We start from the raw sequence: 22,473 nt of genomic DNA, 5'->3' as shown, positions 1-22,473 counted from the left end.
GATTTACTCGGAAGGTGCTGCTTCCAAAAATGTGGAGTGATACTTTAAATGAGCTTTGTAAAGTAGTTTCTGGAGTTAAAATTCACAATTCAATTAAATGTACAGTTTAAATTTTAAAAAAGAAGACATTTCTATGGAAAAAGTTGCAACAAGCCACATTCAGCAAAGCTTGGCATTTCTATTTCTAAAGAGCTGTCAGTGTGTGTGTGTGTGTGTGTGTGTGTGTGTGTGTGTGTGTGTGTGTGTGTGTGTGTGTGTGTGTGTGTGTGTGTGTGTGTGTGTGTGTGTGTGTGTGTGTGTGTGTGTGTATGTGCAGCACACAGAGAGAGGGAGAGTATAGGGTAGAGCGCATGGTGACGGCAGAGGGAAAAACCGGCTGGACAGATTTGTCTTTCCGCCTGATCTGCCAGTGAAGAGCGGGGCTGTGTGGGAAGGGAAAGGCAGCACCTGGCTCCACCGCTGTATCCCCATCTCGTTTTATTGACAGCCTGATAAGCAAGGACCAAGCCGTGCGGTTTCCAGCGCGGATGTCGAGCACCCTGCTGCGTTGCACAGTATCAAGGCCTCTTAATGGCTGTTCCTCCAAATAATGACCCAAACACAGGCAGCCCCTGACTGGCCCGTATACCTGCGCTGGCCCCCGGGTCTCTTCCTGAGAGACAAGCCACGGCGCGGTTGCCCATTTACTCACCGTCTTGTTCAAATTGACACAAACATCAGAGGTTGTGAAATTGGATTGGAGGCTTTTAGCCTGCCTGGGTAAAAGACAGCCTCTGGTCCCATTATGAGTCACACATGTCAACTTTATAGGGCTGTAGAAAATAAAAGGAAAAACATTTCACTAAAAGCCAAACAGTGACGCTGTGCACAAATACAACTCATGTTTATGGCTGAAGGTTTTATATCTGATCTTTGGAAACACGTGGATTCACCCAAAATCCATCAGGAAAAAGCATGAGGGCGTTTGAGGTTCCATGCCAAGTCGGTGTGCACCTGTTGCACAACGATTCCATTGTAATTATAAGATAAAATAAAACAAAAACACTCACAATGGCAAATTGTCTACACATTGAGACTGTTGGAAACTGCAGATCTCATAACCGCCTAATTATGTGTTATTTATAGCATTACATTTCTTGGTAAAAAATGACAACATTTTACGAGTCATTCTGGGATAAATAGAATGAAATGAGCACTAAACAACGTTTTGATCCAATATATATATATATATATATATATATACGCTGGGACAGTCACCATAGGCCGGTGTGCTCATGGACTCTACCTAGCGCACTTCCCTATTCGGCGCTGTGCGTCCTGTCCAAGGTGTGACGTCGCCCCGTCGCTCCAACCAATCACTGCCAACTGGAGCTGATGTTGAAGAGAAAGTAACAAGTAAGAGTCGCGCATTTGTTTCTCACTGACATTTCAACTCCACAACGGAGACAAAGGTAGATATACTGTAGATAGATAGATTTTGACCGGGACCTACAAGTTTCTGTTTCCGTGGCGCGGTGGAGATCTCCAAGAAGGAAAGAGGCGGTTTAATGCGCACAGGATACCAGTTACACCCCTGCTTTATTTTGTCCGGTAAGTTTGGGTGTTTTTTTTTTTTTTTTTTTTTTTTTTTTTTTTTACTTTGAAATTCTATGATTGAAATATCTAATCACACACATACCTCTTTGGATCGCGTGTTAATGCCGTTTTTACGCACTGATTGTAGCCTTTACTTATCTGGGAAGTTTGCAAAAGTTTGCAGCGCGTTGTTGTCCTTCGATCTGTATACAGTATGGATACACCACGTTGAACACAGCTGCTGGTTTTTGATTAATTGTCCATCATACTCGCACGCGTGTAATTACTAGCGTTTACCCGTGTTCACTATGTAAAAGCGTCCATTATTACGAGTACTTAGATATATGCAATAAAGCGTGCGTAGCACAGTGGAAATAATGACATCAACAGATCATTTTCACCTTGACGCTGCAATAGCATAATAAATAATTTTTAAAGCTTTGTCAACCAGTGAAATGTAAACCAAATAAAAATATTATTATTATTATTATTATTATTATTATTATTATTATTATTATTATTATTATTATTATTATTATTATTATTATTATCACAGACTTTTCCTTGACCAGCTCTGTGGCACCTCTCCTTTTGCCAGGAGAGGGCATTTGTGTAGCATCGTGGGCATCAAAACCATTGAAACGCACTATTCCTTTTATACACATGAATACAAACGTGCGCTGTGTATCCATCTATATATACAAGAAGATATGATTATAGATGGTGAAATAAATGGCTAGTGAAGGTGTTTTAATAAAACAAAGTTAAATTTGTAAAGTCGTTTAAAAACGTGCTCACTGTGGTCTGCTGCTGGTTTAAACATTTTCTTGATCATTCAAGGTGGGGAAAAAAAGAAGAAAAAACACACACAAAAAAATAAGAAAAACAAGTTCATCTCCAAAAAGGTGTTCCTGATCACAGGTTTATGTTTCCTCTTGTTTACCGGATGGACAGAGAAATGAATCCCCGTCAGAGGAGCCGAGGGGGCGGCTGGAGTTCCACGTGTGCGGCCAAGCGATAAAACTAATGAAATATACAGCACGTGGAGGACATTTTCCTTCAAATTCAAATGAAACATTATAAATGTGTAGATTGTTTATGTAAATAATACACCTGTTATCTCATATATCCCAATGGTGTAAATCAATTTAACACACCACCGGAGTGAATGACAGGAAACAAATAATAATAATAATAATAATAATAATAATAATAATAATAATAATAATAATAATAATAATAATAATGTGTATGCAAGTAATAAAAGGAAATATATTCTAAGTATTACACTTACAATGTTTCTTTTTTATTAATAATAATAATAATAATAATAATAATAATAATAATAATGTGTAGTTAAAACTGCACTTGATATGATACAATTGACAATATGTGATTTTTGTTTTTTTTAATGTTTGGGTATATGTTTAAAAACAATTCATATAATAACATTTGGCATGTGTGTCTCCCACTCAAACTTCATTGGCACATTATCGAAAAATAATATTATATACATTATGAAGTGTATATGCACAGTGCATGAAAAAAATAGAAATAAAATAAATAAATAAATAAATAAATAAATAAATAAATAAATAAATAAATAAATAAATAAACCATGGTTCATTAGTATACTAATTTTAGATCATCAACCATGAGATGATAAATCAGGTTAAAATGTCATCTAATGGTATACATGCCAATTCCAAACATTGTAAATCATCAGTAAAAATGTTGTTTTTTTTTTTTAAACCTAAAATGAGTGTAATTATAAGGGACAGTTGACCCTCCACTTTAACCCCGTCACCAGCTTTTTTCTCTCCTCACTTCACTTCAATCCTTATGTTTCTTTTTTTCCTCTATTCTGGTCCTTTTTCTTTCATTTCTTGTATTTAAAAGTTTCCATAGGGGTCCAAATACCAGGCTGCCTCAGGGGAAAATAGTGGCCAGATTAGGCTTTCCTTTCAGAGCCTCTGACATTAGTTGCTGCTAATCCGAATTGGGCTAATTGCTTTCTCAGCATCACCCACTTTTTTTTTTTTTTTTTGTCTTTCTCCGAGACCCCTACAACAATCCCAACCTCTCCAAACTAAACACTGAAATAAATACATAAAGGTGACGTCTATCCTGGACTATATACTTTGGATCTATCGTTGACCTATTGGTGCGGCAGTGACATTTCAGAGGACAATAACGAAGAAAAAAAAAAAAAAACATCTTTAGAAAGACAACAAAACTCGAGAAGATTTACACCCTAAATAAAGAAATCAATAACGTGCTGAAGGCATTGTTTCCAAAGAAAACTACTTGACGCACTCATCTGGGAATCAGTCTTTCAGTGAGAGGGGAGGTAATAGTGGAGGTTTTGACAGCTGCAACAATCTGTGACGAGTGGCAATAACATTTGCACCATAATAGCAGGTCGTGGATTTAACACAGTGAGTGTGTGATGTGGGTCAGGATGGAAAGTCTTTCATATTTTGGACGAAATGTCAAAATTCTAACTTTTGGCTGTTAACATATAGTCAGGATAAAGTTACACTCACTTATTCAGATGTAAACACATAACTTTTTATGTAGATCTGGAAAAAATCAAAACAAATTTTGTTATTTATTTATTTTTAGATAAAGTAAAAACAAAATTTAAAAAAAATTAATTAAAAAATAAAAAAACTAAATAAAAAAAAAACTCCACGATCAAACTTTTGGAGTTCAGTGAATATTAATTACCCTGCTTTGATTTTAAAAAAAAAAAAAAAAATTATTATTATTTTTTACAGTAAATTAAAACCAACACGTCCATGTGTTTGTGAGTGGGCTATGGGGGGAGGAGGAGGAGGAGTGTTTTTGGTCTAATGCATGTCTAATAAGGGGGTCCTTGACGTGAAAATGTTTGGGAACCCCCTCCTTAGCTGATATGAGCTACATGAGTTCCCGGTATAGGCCCATGGGCTGAGCCACCAGTCTGAGTGCGTATACAGAAACAAAGCAGGCAGGAGAAATGCATGAATGTGTTCGTTTAGTTTACGGCTTGTTTGATGAAGGAGTATTGGCCGAAGTGTTGTTCCTCACCGCGGGACCCTCGGTGACAGTTTGAGCCGGTCCTCTCAGCTCATTATCTCAACGGCCCACTGAGGGCCCCATTCAAACCTTCCTCACCCCCTCCTCTCTCTCTCTCTCTCTCCCCTGCTCTCTCTCTCTCTCTCTCTCTCTCTCTCTCTCTCTCTCTCTCTCTCTCTCTCTCTCTCCCTCTCTCGTCTACTCATTGAACCCGCAGTGAGGAATGCGATGGTTGTTAGGGAGCCCTCTTTCACCTCCAAAGTGTTTTATTGATGAGCCCTGACTCCTTCCACTTTTTCTCATGTCACAGAAAGTCAAGTGTAGCTCTCTGTGACTTCATTTCACGGCCCCCTAAAAAAAAAAAAAAAAAAAAAAAAAAAAAAAAAAAAAAAAAAAGGAGACGCATTTCCCATCCCCCTCCCCCTGCATGTGTGTCCCCTTCTCTTTGCCCTTTCATGCACCCCCTTTTCTGTAGCAGTTTTGCCACAAACCTCATTCTCCACTCCTCGGTGCTACTTTTGGGGAGGACCAGCGGGGTACTGAGGTACTGAGGCTGGTGTTGCCCACACAACGCGGGCGCAGAGGGGTTGCTTTTGGGTGCGCTGAGGTGTGCGTTAATGGTCAGTCAGTTTTTTTTTTTTTTTTTTGGAAAGGGGAAACGCGTGGCCATTGCAGTCATTTGCTTCACTCTTATTTACGCGTGCTATTTGCTGTCAGGTCACAGTGACGTAGCCGCGCCAATGTGTCCATGGGAAAGCAGCCGAGCTTGCCTAAAGGTTGCGCTCTTTACGCTGCATGGCGTTCCTGTTGACATGAGGGGTAAGACTTATTCAGAGGGAAGTGATGCTCCAAAGAATCAACAAAAGCACGTGGTGGTGGTGGTGGACAGAATGGGACGGTTTTTTGGGGAGGGTGATGATGAGGCCCTGTGGCTTTAGGCGCAACCAATATTCACTTTTAAAGCTAAAGGAATGCTTTTTAGTCATAGCACAAAACACTTTTTTCTAAAGAAAACTTTTAGCATTGTTTTTGGAGCTCAGATTTGTGATTATGTGAAGGTTTGGCAATGTCAAAGTCATTTTCTGTCAAAGGAAGCCTCAGCACCACCTGCATCCCATGCGTAAAAACTCCATCATCAAACTTTAAAACAACAAAAGTATGTGTTGCAGCCCTTATTAGTTGGTGTTATTAGACATTTACTTGTGCGCTATATAGTTTCCCATGCTATGGCCTCAGGTTGGAGCAGTGCACTATACACAGCCTGGAAGAATGGAGCATTCCAACCAATGGGCTTCTCCAAGTCTTTGCAATGGGGCAACATGAGCGCAGCCTATTTGCATGCGTGGGCTGATTAGTGGAACTCTCTCTTTCTCTCTCTCTCTGCGTGTGTGTGTGTGTGTGTGTGTGTGTGTGTGTGTGTGTGTGTGTGTTTCTTTCTGTCCCCTCGCTTTCTCTCTCTTCCCTCTCCCTCCGTGGCTCGGCCCCGTTTCCCGCTCTGGCTGCGGTGCAGGGGGAAGTGTTTATATGGGGGATGATGACAGAGGTCGGGTCGCGCTAATGGGCCAGTGAAGAGCGGCGGAGGGAGGCGAGGCGATACGATGCACGCGCGCGCGCACACACACACACACACACACACACACACACACACACACACACACACACACACACACACACACACACACACACACACACACACACACACACACACACACACACACACAGCAGACCAGGAACACATACATTAATACACTTGTTCCATCACCAATCAGCATAGGTGTGTTCATTCTCTTACCCCCACCTCCTCCTCCTTTCCTACCACGCTGCCACCCCTCCCTCCCTCCCTCCCTCCTCCTTCGCCCCCTCTCTCTCTTTCTCTTCCCCACTCTCTCTCTTCCCGACTCGCTCATTCGCTCTCTCACACGCCAGCGCACATCCTCGCCAAACTCCGTGCGTCCTGACATCTGAGTTCACTGTCAATCTCTGTCTCCTTCGCAGGGATACCCCCTCCGTCTCCACCGAAGAGCGCTGGAAACTAATTTTTCCTCTTCTAAAAACTTCCCGAGAGAGAGAGAGAGAGACTGATCCTGGTCAGCATTTTTTTTTCTCCCTCTTTCTTTGTGGCGTGGAGAGCTGGGCTGTAGTCTACCGTTTACCAAGGACTTTAAACACGACTCAAGATGCCCCAAAAAGGTGAGCACCTGACCTGGAGTTAGTTCAAAAAAATGATTTATTACAACAAAATTATTATTATTATTATTATTATTATTATTATTATTATTATTATTATTATTATTATTATTATTATTATTATTATTATTATTATGTGGTGTATAGGGCTGGTCCAGTGCTGGTGATGTTAGGGTGTTCTGTCTGGACTCTCCGAAAAGAAAAAGTGCGACCAGCCTTCAGCGTCTCTGTCCGTGTTTTCTTCTCGATTTTGTTGTGGCGTTTATAGGCCCCGCGGATAGCTCACCGCTTTATTTATGACAGCAAAGAGTAAAAAGTCACGTTGGGCCAGGACAGTGATCATCGTGGAGAATGGGGCGCAATGACCCGTTGTGGAAAAGGTGTCAGATTGATTCATGCATAGGCGAGTCACCCATGCGCTTTCTGAGCAAGAAGAAGAAGAAAAAGGCAGAAAAAGCTCCTTAGAATAGTTTAGTGTTTGTGTGACTGATAATATTCTGCGTTTTTTTGTTTTTGTTTTTTTTTAAGTGTTTTTAAGCGTTTTGAGGCTGTTCTCTATCACTGCGACTTTTGTTTTTATATCATTTTTAATTTTACAAGTGTTTTCAATATGTTTTTCTCGTTGTCTCGTTTAGTAAATAAGTCTGGTCAGTTTATACAGCACATACCGTAAATATAAATATAAATTCTTAAATATGGGCTTTATAATTAAAAAAAATTATATATATTTTTTTTCTTAAACATTACTATTTAAAAAAAAAATCTGTGGGCGTATTTTAATTATTATATGCATTAGACACGCAGATTAAACCATGTACTTATAATATGTTGTAACTGGTTATTTATTTTGTCATTTATATACAGTAATTCATAGATATTTAAAATGCTTTTAGCAAAATAATATCTAAAATAAGAGAAAACATGTTGAAAATAAATGTTTTTTCATTATTATTAAATTAAAAAAAGTGTCTAAAAGTGTATTGAATATATCTCTCAGTTGTTCTTGACAGTACTGTGGCTCAGATCAGGCCTACTTACTGTAAATGGCTTGTCGCTAAAGCATCATCTATAAAGCGGTAATAATGAGCAGACAGCATTAGGACATTGTTGTCCCCCGGATTACTAAAGCAAAAGAAATGCAGATTAGTTCACAGGAACAACTGCGTTTGAGCTTTCGACCCTAAATAAATGATTAACCACTTGAGCCATGAAAGCTGTGTATAGGCCTGCCGCCATGCAGTGTACACCATACATACACATATTTGTGTTTGCACTGTTTCCAGCTTTTAAATCAATACAGTTGTAGCGGTGTGGCTAATTAGATTACATTACACAAAAAATATATATATATAAAAAATAATAACAGTTGTCAGAGCGAGCTAATTTCCTAATTGGTCAACTTTTGGACTTATTAAGCTCGTGGTGCATGTGATGGAATCTGAATGTGATTAATGACCGAGCAGCTTCTGTTTGTTAAGGCGTCAAAGAAAAGCCACAATCTAAATGTATTGGTGCGTCTCAGAAACTGGTCCGCGGCCACACAACAGACAGTGAATGTGTTGAAGGCAGTCCACATTACAGGCCATTTTGCTCCGCACACAACACAGCTTTGCACGGAGGGAGAAAATGAAAACTTCAGACTTCTCCCTCCCTGGCCCCCTTTTTATCTGTCCTCCCCATTCAATGGCTGCTTTAATGCATTTGTCTTTTCCAATTGAGCGCCCTACTGCGCTGTTGTGTCTTTTCACCCGCTTTACAACTCGCACCAGCAGCACAGAAGATAGAAAATATTTATAACTAGAAATTGCATTACATTTTGCATACATTGAGTTAATAGAAATGAAAGAAGAAAAGACAAAAAAACAAAAAAAAAAAACCAACTTGCATTCATTCACTGGGGTCACGGTCGTGTGTGTGTGTGTGTGTGTGTGTGTGTGTGTGTGTGTGTGTGTGTGTGTGTGTGTGTGTGTGTGTGTGTGTGTGTGTGTGTGCATGGAGGGGGTGTATTCATGCCTCTGGCTCTTTTGTATTAATCTGAACTTGTTGGTGTGTTGCTTCTAGTGGTGGTTGAGGCCTGGAGTTTTCGTCCTGGATTTTGGGTACACGAAGGCATGGAAAGAGAAACTTGGGGTGTTGTATTGTTGGGTCTCCTGTAGGCTTTTGTGGGCCAGATATGTACCCCCCTCCTAGTCTGGACTATTGCAGGGCAGTGAGGCGAGGTATAGACAACGTGTGTCAAGTCCACCCTTTTAAACATGCACTAAAGCAGGCATGTCAAGTTTAGGACGTTTGCAGAAGCCTCGTGCTGGGATGATGAGGGCTGATTTCTTTTCTTTTTTTTTTACACCAGCTCTAGTAAAACCTACTCAATGCAAGTGTGCTGTAAAAGAGATAAAAGCGCATCAAATTATAAACCCTAGTGTGTTAGTTTGCAATTAATTCATGTAGGAAACAGGCCTAACTATATGTGGTGATGATATAGGCCAGAAAAACAAACACTAACACACTTTAGTTTTCAGTGTAGCTGTGGTTGTGCTAATGTGTTGTTTTGCTTTGTCCTATAGGGAGACATTAAGTAGTGCAAACGGCAGATGATTGACTAAATTGTTATAGAGTGGACAGTCAACTCTGTTTCCAGGCAAGTTTAATTAAAATACATCTATATATATATCTATATATATATACACTGAGGTTGTGAAATTTCACCACTATCCATCTTTAATGTGTATAAAAGAAAAGAAAAAAAAAAAAATCAGATCAGAGCAAAGTTAAAACCAAACGAACATACAGTAGATGGTTAATGCAGCCTATACTTTTAAATAAATAATGCAAATACTATGACACTTTAGTGAGACTTATTATACAGTAGGTGGATGATTTGATGCTAACCAATGTTGTTATTTCCCCTCTGATGTTCAGAATACCACAACCAAGCTGCGTGGGAGTCTGGCGTAGCCTCAATGATGCAGAACAGTAAGTTGCTTTCATATATTTTTTTTATTTTTATTAATTTATTTATTTATTTTAAATGTTTGCTTTTTTTTTTTTTTTTTTTGTAAAAAAAACCCAACATGTTTCCCCTCTTTTTATAATAACTACAATTTGTGATGTTGTTGAATAAGGACGTGACACCCACTGACATTTTGCACAGGTTGATTCTTAGGCATAAAACATGAAACATGTGGAAACGCATCAGTTTGCAGCATGGCTTTGAGTTTGTAGGGAGGAGATGATATTATGGCTGTTTCATTGCTGATAATTTATTTTTATATATATATATATATATATATATATATATATATATTTTACAGTGATAGATAGACAAGTTATTATTGAACAAGTTAATCACACACACACACAGAGAGAGAGAGAGAGAGAGAGAGAGAGAGAGAGAGAGAGAGAGAGAATAGGGGGGGTTGGGCTGAAAGAGAGATTTTTTTTTTTGTTTCTGCTTGAGTTGCTATTAAATAATTGCACAGCCGTCTGCATTAGCGTTAGAGGTAGCTGCCAGGCTGCATACTAGATTAGCTGCGTTAGAGAAGAAGAAGAGCCCTGCATGAAACATGAGGAATAGCAATAATGTCTTATGTAGATGAGTCCATATTCTTCTGCAGGAATAACGAGAAAGAAAGAAAGAAAGAAAGAAAGAAAGAAAGAAAGAAAGAAAGAAAGAAAGAAAGAAAGAAAGAAAGAAAGAAAGAAAGTGCTCATATATAACCGCAGGTCTCCCTGATATAGGCTGAGTTGGAGGATAAATATGAATATATATACAACAGCCATGATGTTGTCGTGGGTTCCAATGAGAAACATAACAAGATGAAGTTTTTAGTGCTGGCCCATGATGAAATTGAATATATATCATTTTAATTTTGTTGGTGTGTGTGTGTGTGTGTGTGTGTGTTTGTGTGTGTGCGTGTTGAAACTATAAAAGGATAAACATGAAACATTTTCTCTCTTGCTGCTGGACAAGAGGTGTATGACATCTGTGATGAAGGTGTGTGGAATAATTTTATTACATTATTCTCCATATACCTGTGTTGTAATTAGTCAAAAAAATAAATAAATAAATAAATAAATGTTTTTTAATCCAATGTGAGCCGGAGTGCAGAAAACAGGAACGAACGCTGCTGCTGGTGGTATTTCTTGAGAAAACATAAAATAAAATAAAAATCTATATATTATTTTATTTATTAATGTACTGTTTTCTTTAACATTGCTAGTGTCCATTATTATAGGAGCTCATCAAAGCTGTGCACAAACACCCGGTGGTTGTGGATTGATGTTAATGGGATGCTCCCCTGGCTTGGCGTGTGATGTGTGGTGCGAATTGCCGAGCAGATATCATTGGACCCGGCCCTTTGGGTTGTCTAAAGGTCGCGCCGGCCTCGCTGGCTTTTGTGCTAATAACTCCTGGGTGTATATGGTGGGGAGCGTCCAAATTGACACCATATGTTTTCCTATTAGTCTACTTGCAATAGAATACAAGGCGCATAATCAGCGCCAGCGGGCGAGATTGACTCTGGGCACTTGAGGGAATTGTGCCATGATTAAGTCTTAACATTGGGGAGAGTTTGATTTTATATGTAAAGCTATTATCTGACAGGTTTTTTTTTTTTTTTTATTGATCTTGTTGACTTATATGACAGATATAAATCAGAAGTGATGGAGAATCCGCAGAGCAGGGGAGAGGAAGTCTATTAATTCCACTTAATCTTGGAATTACCAAATAGAGCACATGGGGATGATAATGGCTTTACTCTATCAATCAGATTCACGTTGTAAGATTATTACACATTGCAGCCTAAAGCGATATAATACATGGTTAAACAGGTTAATTTCCCACACAAGTTAAACAAGCCGCCCTTTTTTTTTTCTAACGGTGTAAAAAAAAAAAAAAAAAAAAAAAGGTCTGTTTGTAAAGCAATGTGTGGCACGTTTGGGAGTAAAGACGCCCACCGATTGCACACAACAAGACTGCAGTGGCTGTGAGCATTTGTTGTCAAATACAAACAAGGGGGGGAAAAAACTGCATGTCACTTTTAATATGTTAAGAATCGAGGCGCGCCCTCGTTTGTGTGAGCGCGCCTCGCCCCCGGCCACCTTAAAACGAAGTCTCCCTCGGAGGGTAAACGAGTAGCGTCCAATTTTGTCTGAGTGATATCCAAATGCAGACAGAAAGGGTCGTTTTATCATGCTACTATTTGTCGTGACGATGCGATTTTCAAAAGCAGAGCGGTGTCATAAAGTGACATGCCTGCCACAAGTGCTCCAACTGATCTTTTCAATTAGCCTCCCATGCATGATCCGAGGCGACTTCCGCCTATTTCCAGAAATTAAGCTCAAACTTGACGTGCAGCTAGCTTTATTTTAAAGACAAATGTCAGGCAGGCTCATCATATTTTCCCCCTCTTCTATATTTGGAGCTTATTTATTGCTAAGGAGCCTCTGCTCTCGGAGTCAATGTAGCGGGCGGCAGCGCAGGGGAAGGCAGCGCAGGATCAGAGCGCAGCAGCGCAGGCACTCCGGGGAGCCAGCTCTCCCTCTCGGCTGCAGGTTTGCGGGCTTATTCTCTGCTTTAAACAAACAACATACCATTCAGAAACGTTTTCCTCTAAAAACCAACATTTTTAAAAGCAATAATCTTGAGCTTTTATCAACTCTTTTCTGTCGTTTTGCGTAATTTTGACCTTCATTAATAGACAGTTTGCCAGTTTTATTTAATACCGTTTCCAAAAAAATCGTTATGCATGTAAATGTTACCAAAAGTTACACAGTATTTTAGCTCGGTTTCCATTTTTGTTTATTATTGGTGTATGATTCCTTATAGGCTACAGTATTGTTTATGAATGATGAGTCACATCTGTGCGTAAAGGGGATGAAATCTGAGGACTGTATTACCGATGCTTGTCGGCTTTCTTAGGCTTGACGTAGAGCTGATATGTTGATGTCATAATGGGAGACATGCTTATTTGCATGTTTTTGGATTGAAATGTGTGCTTTTGCTCTTCTTTAAGTTCAGTTTTCTGCATGTATTATACTCTGATACCTGCGCAATGTGTTTTCATATGTGACTGAACCCTAACATGCACTTTAAGCTTTAGGATACCTTTGAATTACTATAATAATTGTATTTATTTATTTAAAAAAAAAAAAAAAAAGTTTCAATCTGGACCTTCAGTGAATTGTTTGAGGCTTTATCTAATGTGGTTCATTCCCAATCATTTCCTTTCCCCGGGAGTTGTGATGTGATGTGATGACCCAGATGCTTTTGTCTCCATGTAGGTCACAGTGGCGTAAACCAGCTCGGTGGTGTGTTTGTTAATGGCAGACCGCTGCCCGATTCCACCAGGCAGAAAATAGTTGAACTTGCGCACAGCGGTGCTCGACCCTGCGACATCTCCAGGATACTGCAGGTGACAATTCCGCTCCTGTTTACTTTTAAGCACTCGTTTTATTTTCTTTCTCTCTCTCTCTCTGTAACTAAAATCTACTTTTTAATAGAAACCCCTCCAAGGAACACATACTACATGATGTAGGCCTAAACTATGTTTCGACTTTTTTTTTTTTTTTTTTTTTTAAAGACAAAATCCATGTTATATGTAAAATGTAAACTGGATTTTATGCTTGGTTAAAGGCTGCAGGTATAATAAAATTAACAATAGTTTATATAACGTCTGCTGCTGAGAATAAGAAGAGCAAACGGACCGCGAGCTGCCTTATATTATAAGGAATAAATGCCTAATTTACAATTCAAGGCATATTTTTTGTGTTCATAGACCCATGATGAAGTCCAAGTGCTGGATAGTGAAAAGGTGATAATTATTTGCGCCATCTTAGACATTCCGTTATTAGTCGTCAATAATGTATGTGAATTGTGTCTTCTGGTTTCTATCCAGGTATCCAACGGCTGCGTGAGCAAAATCCTGGGGAGATATTATGAAACTGGCTCCATACGACCGAGAGCAATAGGCGGCAGCAAGCCCCGGGTCGCGACTCCAGAGGTGGTCGCGAAAATCGCGCAGTACAAGCGGGAGTGTCCGTCCATCTTCGCCTGGGAGATCCGTGACAGACTTCTGTCGGAGGGCGTGTGCACCAACGACAACATCCCCAGCGTAAGTGTAAGCTGCGGTCATCATTTCATTAATTTACCACATGAAATTACTTTTTTTTTTTTTTTTTTTGCTGATGCACTGGAGGAAAAGGAGATGGGCATCCAACCATTCAGTCTTATTAAACGCACGGTGTTTTGTGCGGCGCGCACTGCTGCTTATTTATAATGTGATCAGCCACACATGCGCAGTCAATTAGAGGCACACACTTGTCATGTTCTCATGCAGATATATTAAGAACACATAGTTTTGTGTGCGTGAGTGCATTCTCTCTCTCTCTGTAGTAAGGCTGCATCTAAATCGCAATCCTAATTCTCTCTCTCTCTCTCTCTCTCTCTCTCTCTCTCTCTCTCTCTCTCTCTCTCTCTCTCTCTCTCTCTCTCTCTCTCTCTCTCTCTCCATCATATGCAATTTGTCATTCAGGTGTCATCAATAAACAGAGTCCTCCGCAACCTGGCTAGTGAAAAGCAACAGATGGGCGCAGATGGCATGTATGACAAGCTGAGAATGCTCAACGGTCAGACAGGAACTTGGGGGACCCGGCCCGGCTGGTACCCCGGAACATCAGTGCCAGGGCAGCCCAACCAAGGTGAGCCTCATTATCACACACACACACACACACACACACACACACACACACACACACACACACACACACACACACACACACACACACACACACACACACACACACACACACACACACACACACAGTGTCAATAAAGACACCTTGACGCATGCACCAATGTTTGGAAATAATAAGTTGTCCATGATCACCTCGTTTATCTTCTCCTGCAAAGCCCCGAAGAAACACAGAACTCACATTTGGGTTTGATGTGCACCAGGAAATGAAAAGGTTCTGACCCACAGTTATTTTATACTGCATGATTTTGATGCCCTTAACAAGACCCCCAATTAAGAGCAGTGGATCAGAGGGAGCCATGGACCATCCTCAGCAGCCTGAATGCCTCCACTGTCCCAGACAGGGATGTGCGTGACAGCAGCTTGTCTTTTCAGCAGAGGTGTCCATCCAACAGCCCGCACATCCCTCCCCTCCTGACGGGGGCAGAGCTGCAGAGCATCAGTACGGGCGGATATTACTACAAAGGAACGCTTGGTTATGGGAACGCTCTGCGCTACGTTGTAATTGCTCATTAGGGGAGGCTTTGTCTATCATTATGGCAACATGCAGGAGTGTGGAGATGGTGAGGCTGCTGAGGAAATGTTCCTCCTCACAGAGCTTTCTGTCAGCCCCATGCAGGAAACACCATCATTTTATTTTAATTTTTAATCCAAATACTCACTGATTAATTCAGGGTTCACCCAGCACACCGGAAACGATTATTATTATTATTATTATTATTATTATTATTATTATTATTATTATTATTATTAAAATAATAATAATAATAATAATAATAATAATAATAATAATAATAAACTGTAAAGTCTGAAAAAACAGGTTGTTTGTTGAACCTGAAGTAGGCCTGAATGAAAAGTTAATAATAATAAAATATTACACTATTTATAGAACACTTATGAAACAAAAGTGCAAAGTGCAGTACATTAAATAAAATGCACAATTGATAATATTTATATCTGCTTCAAATTCAAAGAATATAAAATTATTATTGTATAAATATGTTTAAAGCAGTTAACTTAAATACACAACAGAGAAAAATAACATTATTATGATTCTGATTCTGATTATTATATATTATTTAAAAGCCAATTTAATAATAATATTGATCCCAAATCTCAAAGTGCTACAAAATTAAAACAACACACAACACAACATATATTAAAAGACAGGACTAAAGCATGCATTTGCTGTAAAAAAGAAAAAAAAAAAAAAAAAAGAAAAAAAAGACACGACTATTAATGAGTACTGAGACAAATCAGCAACTACTAATATCATAGTTGATTATATGATATTAATTAAATTTATATTATTATTAATAATAATAATAATAATAATCAGAATAATCAGAATAATCAGAATAATAATAATAATAATAATAATAATAATAATAATAATAATAATAATAATAATAATCAGAATCATAATAATAATAATAATAAGTTTGCTGTAGGCCTATATATTTTAAATAGTCTGTTAGAGGCCGGCTCAGCAAACATAAAGACGACATGGAGAGTGACAGGGCCTCCAAAATAAGACAACTCTATCCTAAAGAGGACCGACTGAAGAAGAAGAAGAAGAAAAAAAGAAAAAAAGAAAAGTCCTCACCGATTTAGTCTTTCATGTCTTTCTTTTTCTCACTGGTTGCTATATGGCCCTAAATCCCGTCTATAGGATTTAGTCTCTCACTTTCTCTTTCACGTTTAAGCGGTTTCTCAAGAGTGTTTTGATCCAGTCTCAGCAGCTGAAAGGTGCCGCAATTGGTTCGGTATCTCTTTTTTGCTGCTTTTCCGCCTCACTGGCTGAGACATCGTGATACTAAAGAATGAGTTTATTTCCCAGCGCTTTTATAAAGAAAACAAATCCCATTCCAGCGTCAGAGGGTCTGGCATACGGATAATAGCCGCGCATTCACTCCTTTTTATGGATTATCCGGGAGTGAAGAAACAAAAATAGCGTGGATACATAGAAGAATACTTTGTCTAAAATGAAGCAAAGAAATTGACAGGAAACGTTTTCCGTCAGTGAAACAACGTGTGCACATATAACATGGAGGTGTTTTTAGGCCTGCGTTAAGGCCTGCATTTCTTTACAATAACACGCGCAGTTTGGAAACAATTGCACCTGCAATAAATACAAATAAAAATAAAATAAACATTACAAACAAACACTTGAATCCGATCTGAAGTCGTGCGCACGCACACACACACACACGCGCACAGGCACGCACGCACGCAGCTCACGTGCGCAGTCGGTGAGATACTATAAACGACTCTCCATCGACGCACCCGCTGCTTAATTTCACATTAACTTCTTGGTGTGATAATGATGTCCAACAACAAGACAGACATTAGTCGATAAGCCTCGCACTGGCACTGGAGGGGCCTTTGGGCCCCACCGCGGACAGGCAGGCAGCGGTGAATAGATTGGCCTTATTTAGGTTGTTCATGCTCTCTCCTCACTCATTTGTTTCCAATTGAAGACAGAAATCCTGACTGGCGTGTAGCTGGCCGCGGGACGTGATTAATGATGGTAGTGGATAAGGGTTAACACACTGGACTCAAAGCTCTGTTGACTGGGATCCTCGTGCGCACAATGCCAAAGCACTATAGCCCGAGCGCCTCCAGAGAGAGACGATCCTTTTGTCATCTCACCCAATGCGCCCCCCACCCCCACCCCCCTCCCATATATTACACCCACCACCCAGGGCTCACTGCTCGTCCCTGCCTGTGTCCATAGTTTAATGGTTTCCCTTACTCCTGAGGGCATTGTATCACTCTGAAAAGCGTCTTCTCCTATTCAAAAGTTGGTGGTCACCTCAATGGCGATGCCAACGCCCATATGGGAACGGCCATTGAAGCGCTGCTTCGTACCCCCCCCCCCCCAAAAAAAAAAAAAAAAAAAAACTCTGAAGAGAGTTAGGGTTTTTAAAACATTTCATGTCCCTGAAAAGAGGCTCGCCACATCTTGTCACATTTCTCTTAACCTTTTGGGAACACACTCCATTGTTGGGGCGCAGTGAGTGCGCGCAACCTTTACCTCGTCGGCCCTGTTTTTCCCACAATATTTTACAAACACTTTAACTAAGAAGGCTTTCATCATCTTTCCTTTCACAGTGCGCCCGTTGTTGCCTTTAGGCTGTGATCTGCAAACATTAGTGAGAAATCGCAATAATTCCTCCAATCCTGCATTCAATGAACCATAATGGGGGCTTTAATTAATGATGTCACACCACGGCCTGTACAATTAGCTGAAGGCTGATACAACACAGGGCAAGATAATTTATTCTTCAATTAGCTGAAATGAATGTATATTTCCATTAAAGTGTGTGTGTGTGTGTGTGTGTTCTATGTCAGATGGCTGCCAACAACAGGACGGAGCGGGAGAAAACACCAACTCCATCAGCTCTAACGGAGAGGACTCAGAGGAGACCCAGATGCGGCTGCAGCTGAAGCGGAAGCTGCAGAGGAACCGCACGTCCTTCACACAGGAGCAGATCGAGGCCCTGGAAAAAGGTCCATATTAATATATCATTCTTAAAATGTCATTGCAAAAGGCAAAAGTTGCATTATTTGATTTTTTAAAATTTTTTTTTTTTTTTTTACACTGATAATTAAATATTTGTATAGAGAATGCAATTAGGAAAAAAAACCCACAATATTTGATTTATGCATTTCCTAATGTTATTTCTTCTTCTTCTTGCATTACAGAATTTGAACGAACTCACTATCCGGATGTTTTTGCCCGAGAAAGATTAGCAGCAAAGATCGACCTACCAGAGGCAAGAATACAAGTGAGTGATTCCAACTCACACCGATTCAAATGTATCTGCATGAAGAAAATAAATAAATACATACATTGTGCGGAATGAAACTAAAGTGTGTGTTCTGGTGGCAGGTATGGTTCTCAAACAGGAGAGCAAAGTGGAGGCGAGAGGAGAAGCTGCGGAACCAGCGCAGACAGGCCAACAACTCCTCCAGTCACATCCCCATCAGCAGCAGCTTCAGCACCAGCGTCTACCAGGCCATCCCACAGCCCACCACACCGGGTAGGGGCACCTTCCGCCACAGAAAGTAGTCCTCAGCATACACCAAAAAAAAAAATTATTAACTGTCATAGCCAACCTTATTTATTACCGTGATATTAACTGTACAATGCAATAAAAAAAATGAAAATGATCAATTAGTATTAAAAATATATGTCTTTAGGTGCCAAACTATAGATCAGATGGGCTGGATCTGACAAATAAAGGCATAGCATCATCTGTTATTATCATGTATTATTTGTTTTAAATTAGAATCCGCTTTTTGATGCACATCTGTATATAGTATGAAATATTACCTTTTCATTTAGGCCTACTTCAGGTTCACCAAACATTATTATAATTTTTTAAATGGACAGTTTCAGGAATATTGTGTCATCTACCCTAGTACAGTATATGTGGGTTTGCCTAAAAAAAAAGCTTCGACGATTAGTTTTCACTAAGGTGCAGGTATCAGATAATTTACAATGTGCTTGTTTTTTCTACTCATCATTTAACAGCGACTGTACTATTTAAGGTGGAAACTCGTCCTATTTATTAATATGCATGTAAAGTGTTTTTTTTTTAAGGCTATATCTATATGTAGATATATTTGTTGAAATAATACATGCAGTGTAAAGAGGCCCTGTAGTTCTAGGTGCTTGTGATGAAATGAAATGAATGGAGTAAAGTCAGTTTGAGTCTGTCAGGCTCTCACGATATTTGATGAGAATAATGCTGCACATTGGAAATATCAGAGTTAATAATTGTGTTTTTGTCCCCTTACAGTGTCCTTTACCACTGGGTCAATGCTGGGCAGACCTGACTCTGCACTCACAAACACCTACAGTGCGCTGCCACCCATGCCCAGCTTCACCATGGCAAACAATCTACCTATGCAAGTAAGCACTGACCCCGCCCCCCCCCCCCCCATCTGTGTTTAAACATCTGCAGTTAGATTCTTTATACAGTATAACAATGGAATCAAACACACAATGTTATACGGTTCAACTGCAGCATTAACAAAAAAAAAAAAAACAAATCAATATTTCAAAATTAGCTTTAAAATGGCTTAAAGTGAAAGCACAAACGCATCCGAATCAAACGCATGAGTAACACAGCTGAGCACTTCTGGTTGGCGAAGCTAATGTAATATTCTCTCCTCATCTATAGCCCAGCCAGACCTCCTCCTATTCCTGCATGCTGCCTACCAGTTCGCCTGTGAATGGGCGGAGCTACGACACATACACGCCCCCTCATATGCAGGCACATATGAACAGCCAATCAATGACCACTTCTGGTACCACCTCAACAGGTAGGCAGAAAGTTAATTGTTTCTAAACATGCATGAGAAATAAGAGAATTCAAACAGTCCATGTATTGAAACATCTGCCACCTTTTATTGTAATTTGGGGGTACTTTTTTTTATATATATAGTTGCCTTTGATCCATGACCTGCAACAGCACCTCTCCTTTTGTTTCTGTTCATTTGAAAGAACTCCATGGTTTAGTTGTGCAGGGATTCATCACGCTGCTCCCCATATTATTTTTTCACTGCAAAAGCATGAAGGAGCTCATTTCATCTCCACTCCAGGCCATCATGTCAATCCCACACATCCAGCCCATAGTTTAGTTCCACCCCATTAGGATGCTGTTTCTGAGGGCCATATATACAGGTTACAGTCATGAAGAGTTAATCATGCATAACCACATTTCCTCCGTGCTAAATTGCTAATTAATTTGATTCATTCACTGTTGTTCTCTCACTGTTTAAATGCCTTTGCCACAGTCTCAATTTATTGCACTTGCAAGCTTTATAGCGAGGAGCCGTGCACAGAGCATTGTGACACCTCATGCTCCTCTACCTGTTTGCATGTGTTTCAAGCACAATGCTCTGGGCCACGAGGCTAACATGGATTAGCAGCACCTCTGAATGGTTGAGACATTCAAATCTGTTTTTTTTTCTTCTTCTATTGATTACTGACACGTTTGTCCTTCTGTCTTTGCAGGACTCATCTCTCCTGGAGTGTCTGTCCCTGTCCAAGTCCCCGGGAGTGAACCTGACATGTCTCAGTACTGGTCAAGACTACAGTAGACAGAAGAGCTACTTCACCCTGTAACTACACTCCACCATCGCCATCCGGCAATGCTCCTCACACAAAAACACGGCACTGGAGAGTTGAGAAGGCGAGGGAGGGTTGAGAGGAGGCGACGTTCAGGAGAGGAGGAAAGAAAGAGAAAGCGAGAGACTCGGGGAGAGCCTGGGACTTCTGGGCTTCGTTCTTTTTCCAATGGGACATTGTGCTGTTATGTAGCTCTAGGCACATTCAAAATGAGGACCTGGAAGTGAGAACAAGGATGGAGTGACACAAAAAATGGACCTCTGTAAAGTGCCCGGTGTTACATTTTTATGGAACAAAAACTTATCAGTTTTTTTTTCTATCTCCAACTTCAGTCATTGTTTCCTTTTTTTCTCTGGTGTGTTTGTAAATGACCATTTGTATGTTATTATGACAAACCAAGATCAAGTACTGATAGATGAACTGCTAGAAAACCATGCTGGTCTTGCGTTTGTTTGAGAAAGGAAAACCTGAGACGTTTCTGCCATGACTATCTTTTAATCTGCTTATATCGAGACTTTCTACCAGCCTTTGCATGGTCTCTGGATACTGTTGCATATCATTAAAGATGAAAAGCTGGAGGGAAGACTCTTATTTGTGTCGAAAAAAAATATTTATTGGTCCTATTTCTTAATAATGGATATTAAGTGGAGAAAACCTGAACTCTATCGACCCACTGAGGCTCCTCTAGAACAGAGATTGCTTGCCTGTTAGATCCGGATCACTACAATCAGCTCTAAGTTGCAAAGAAGAGCTCTAAAAACAATAAGTTAAATCCAACTTTGGACCTCTTGCTTCGGTGGTTGGATTGACTTCAGCTCGCCACAAAGAACATTGAGTGTGGAGAACAGGTGTCAAAGAATACCTGTAGTCTGTAAATGGTAGACTGCGTCTTCGATATAATCCAGTTTGTTTATGTCAAAATGTAAAGTACTTGTCTTCCCTAGAAATCTTCCAGAAAGATTTCTCCAATAAAAGTTGATTTCATTTCTATCCCCGAGAATATTCTATAAATGTTCCATGCATCGTAAGATACATTTTTTTTTTTTTTTTTTTTAAATTTAGGGTCAGGTACAATTTGTCTGCTAGGTATAGTTGTATTATAGTGTCCTATGGTCAAAAAAATGTGCAACTAGAAATATTTAATTCCTATAATTATGAATAAACATTGCTTGACAGAGTTTTAAACTTCAGTGTTTGGCAGTTGTTTACAAGTACATATCAGATCTAATCATTGTTGATTGTAAAACAGACCAAAGCCTTTGTATTTCATCTACTACACAATGTTTTTGTTTTTTCTTTTAAAAGATATTAGTCTTGTGTTGCAAAACTTTCTGTTCCATCACATTGGCTTAGAGTTGGTAAGACTGCAGTCGAGCCCCGCAGTCCTTATTTATAATTGAAGACCATGGGGAGGGTTTTTCTAGCATCATCTGTCATGCTCATTTTGAGTTTTTCCATTTTTGTTTCAGTGTCTACGTAGAACATGGACACATACTGGGTTTACGTCTGAGCATTGCTTCTACACGCTGTCTCTTAAATATTTCAATTTAATTTTATTTAAAATGGAGCTTTCTAAATGTATTTTGTGAAAACTATAAAAAACATTTTGTACAGTAAAAATTGTGTCTTAAAGAAAGCCTTTTTTTCCCCCCCCTGCCTGGTCAATCTTGTGTCGGTGTGTCGTCCTCACAAACAGAGACGAATAACAGAATTGCTGCCCGTTGAAATGAGCCAAACATTACCAGGGGACAGTTCAAA

At 39.7% G+C, this 22,473-nt stretch overlaps 1 protein-coding gene across 5 annotated transcripts; it reads left to right on the top strand.

The window, feature by feature from the left end:
- The first annotated feature begins 1,394 nt into the window (after positions 1 to 1,394).
- pax6b (paired box 6b) lies at positions 1,395 to 22,294 on the top strand. 5 transcript variants are annotated; one of them, XM_028441129.1, is made up of 14 exons: positions 1,395 to 1,590; positions 6,631 to 6,825; positions 9,742 to 9,795; positions 10,793 to 10,816; positions 13,105 to 13,235; positions 13,599 to 13,634; positions 13,719 to 13,934; positions 14,355 to 14,520; positions 17,928 to 18,086; positions 18,282 to 18,364; positions 18,469 to 18,619; positions 19,382 to 19,494; positions 19,766 to 19,907; positions 20,602 to 22,294. In XM_028441129.1, exons 2-14 carry the CDS (start codon positions 6,813 to 6,815, stop codon positions 20,685 to 20,687), a joined length of 1,374 nt encoding a protein of 457 aa, XP_028296930.1. In that variant the 5' UTR covers positions 1,395 to 1,590; positions 6,631 to 6,812; the 3' UTR covers positions 20,688 to 22,294. The 5 variants fall into 5 exon arrangements, with proteins under 5 accessions (XP_028296930.1, XP_028296939.1, XP_028296946.1 ...); XM_028441136.1 differs by lacking the exon at positions 1,395 to 1,590 and adding an exon at positions 6,366 to 6,409; XM_028441138.1 differs by lacking the exon at positions 10,793 to 10,816.
- Positions 22,295 to 22,473: the final 179 nt, after the last annotated feature.

This window comes from Gouania willdenowi, chromosome 3, assembly GCF_900634775.1.
Source record: "Gouania willdenowi chromosome 3, fGouWil2.1, whole genome shotgun sequence".
NCBI classification, from domain to species: domain Eukaryota; kingdom Metazoa; phylum Chordata; class Actinopteri; order Blenniiformes; family Gobiesocidae; genus Gouania; species Gouania willdenowi.
The sequence above is the reverse complement of the archived record's forward strand: the minus strand, read 5'-3'. Positions and strand labels throughout refer to the sequence as shown.

Bases quoted from the DNA above. Each gene is read 5' to 3' on its own strand.
- pax6b (XM_028441129.1), top strand. The intron at 13,236-13,598 runs GTGACAATTCCG...TTGTGTTCATAG, and splicing joins ACATCTCCAGGATACTGCAG to ACCCATGATGAAGTCCAAGT. The intron at 19,908-20,601 runs GTAGGCAGAAAG...CTGTCTTTGCAG, and splicing joins TTCTGGTACCACCTCAACAG to GACTCATCTCTCCTGGAGTG.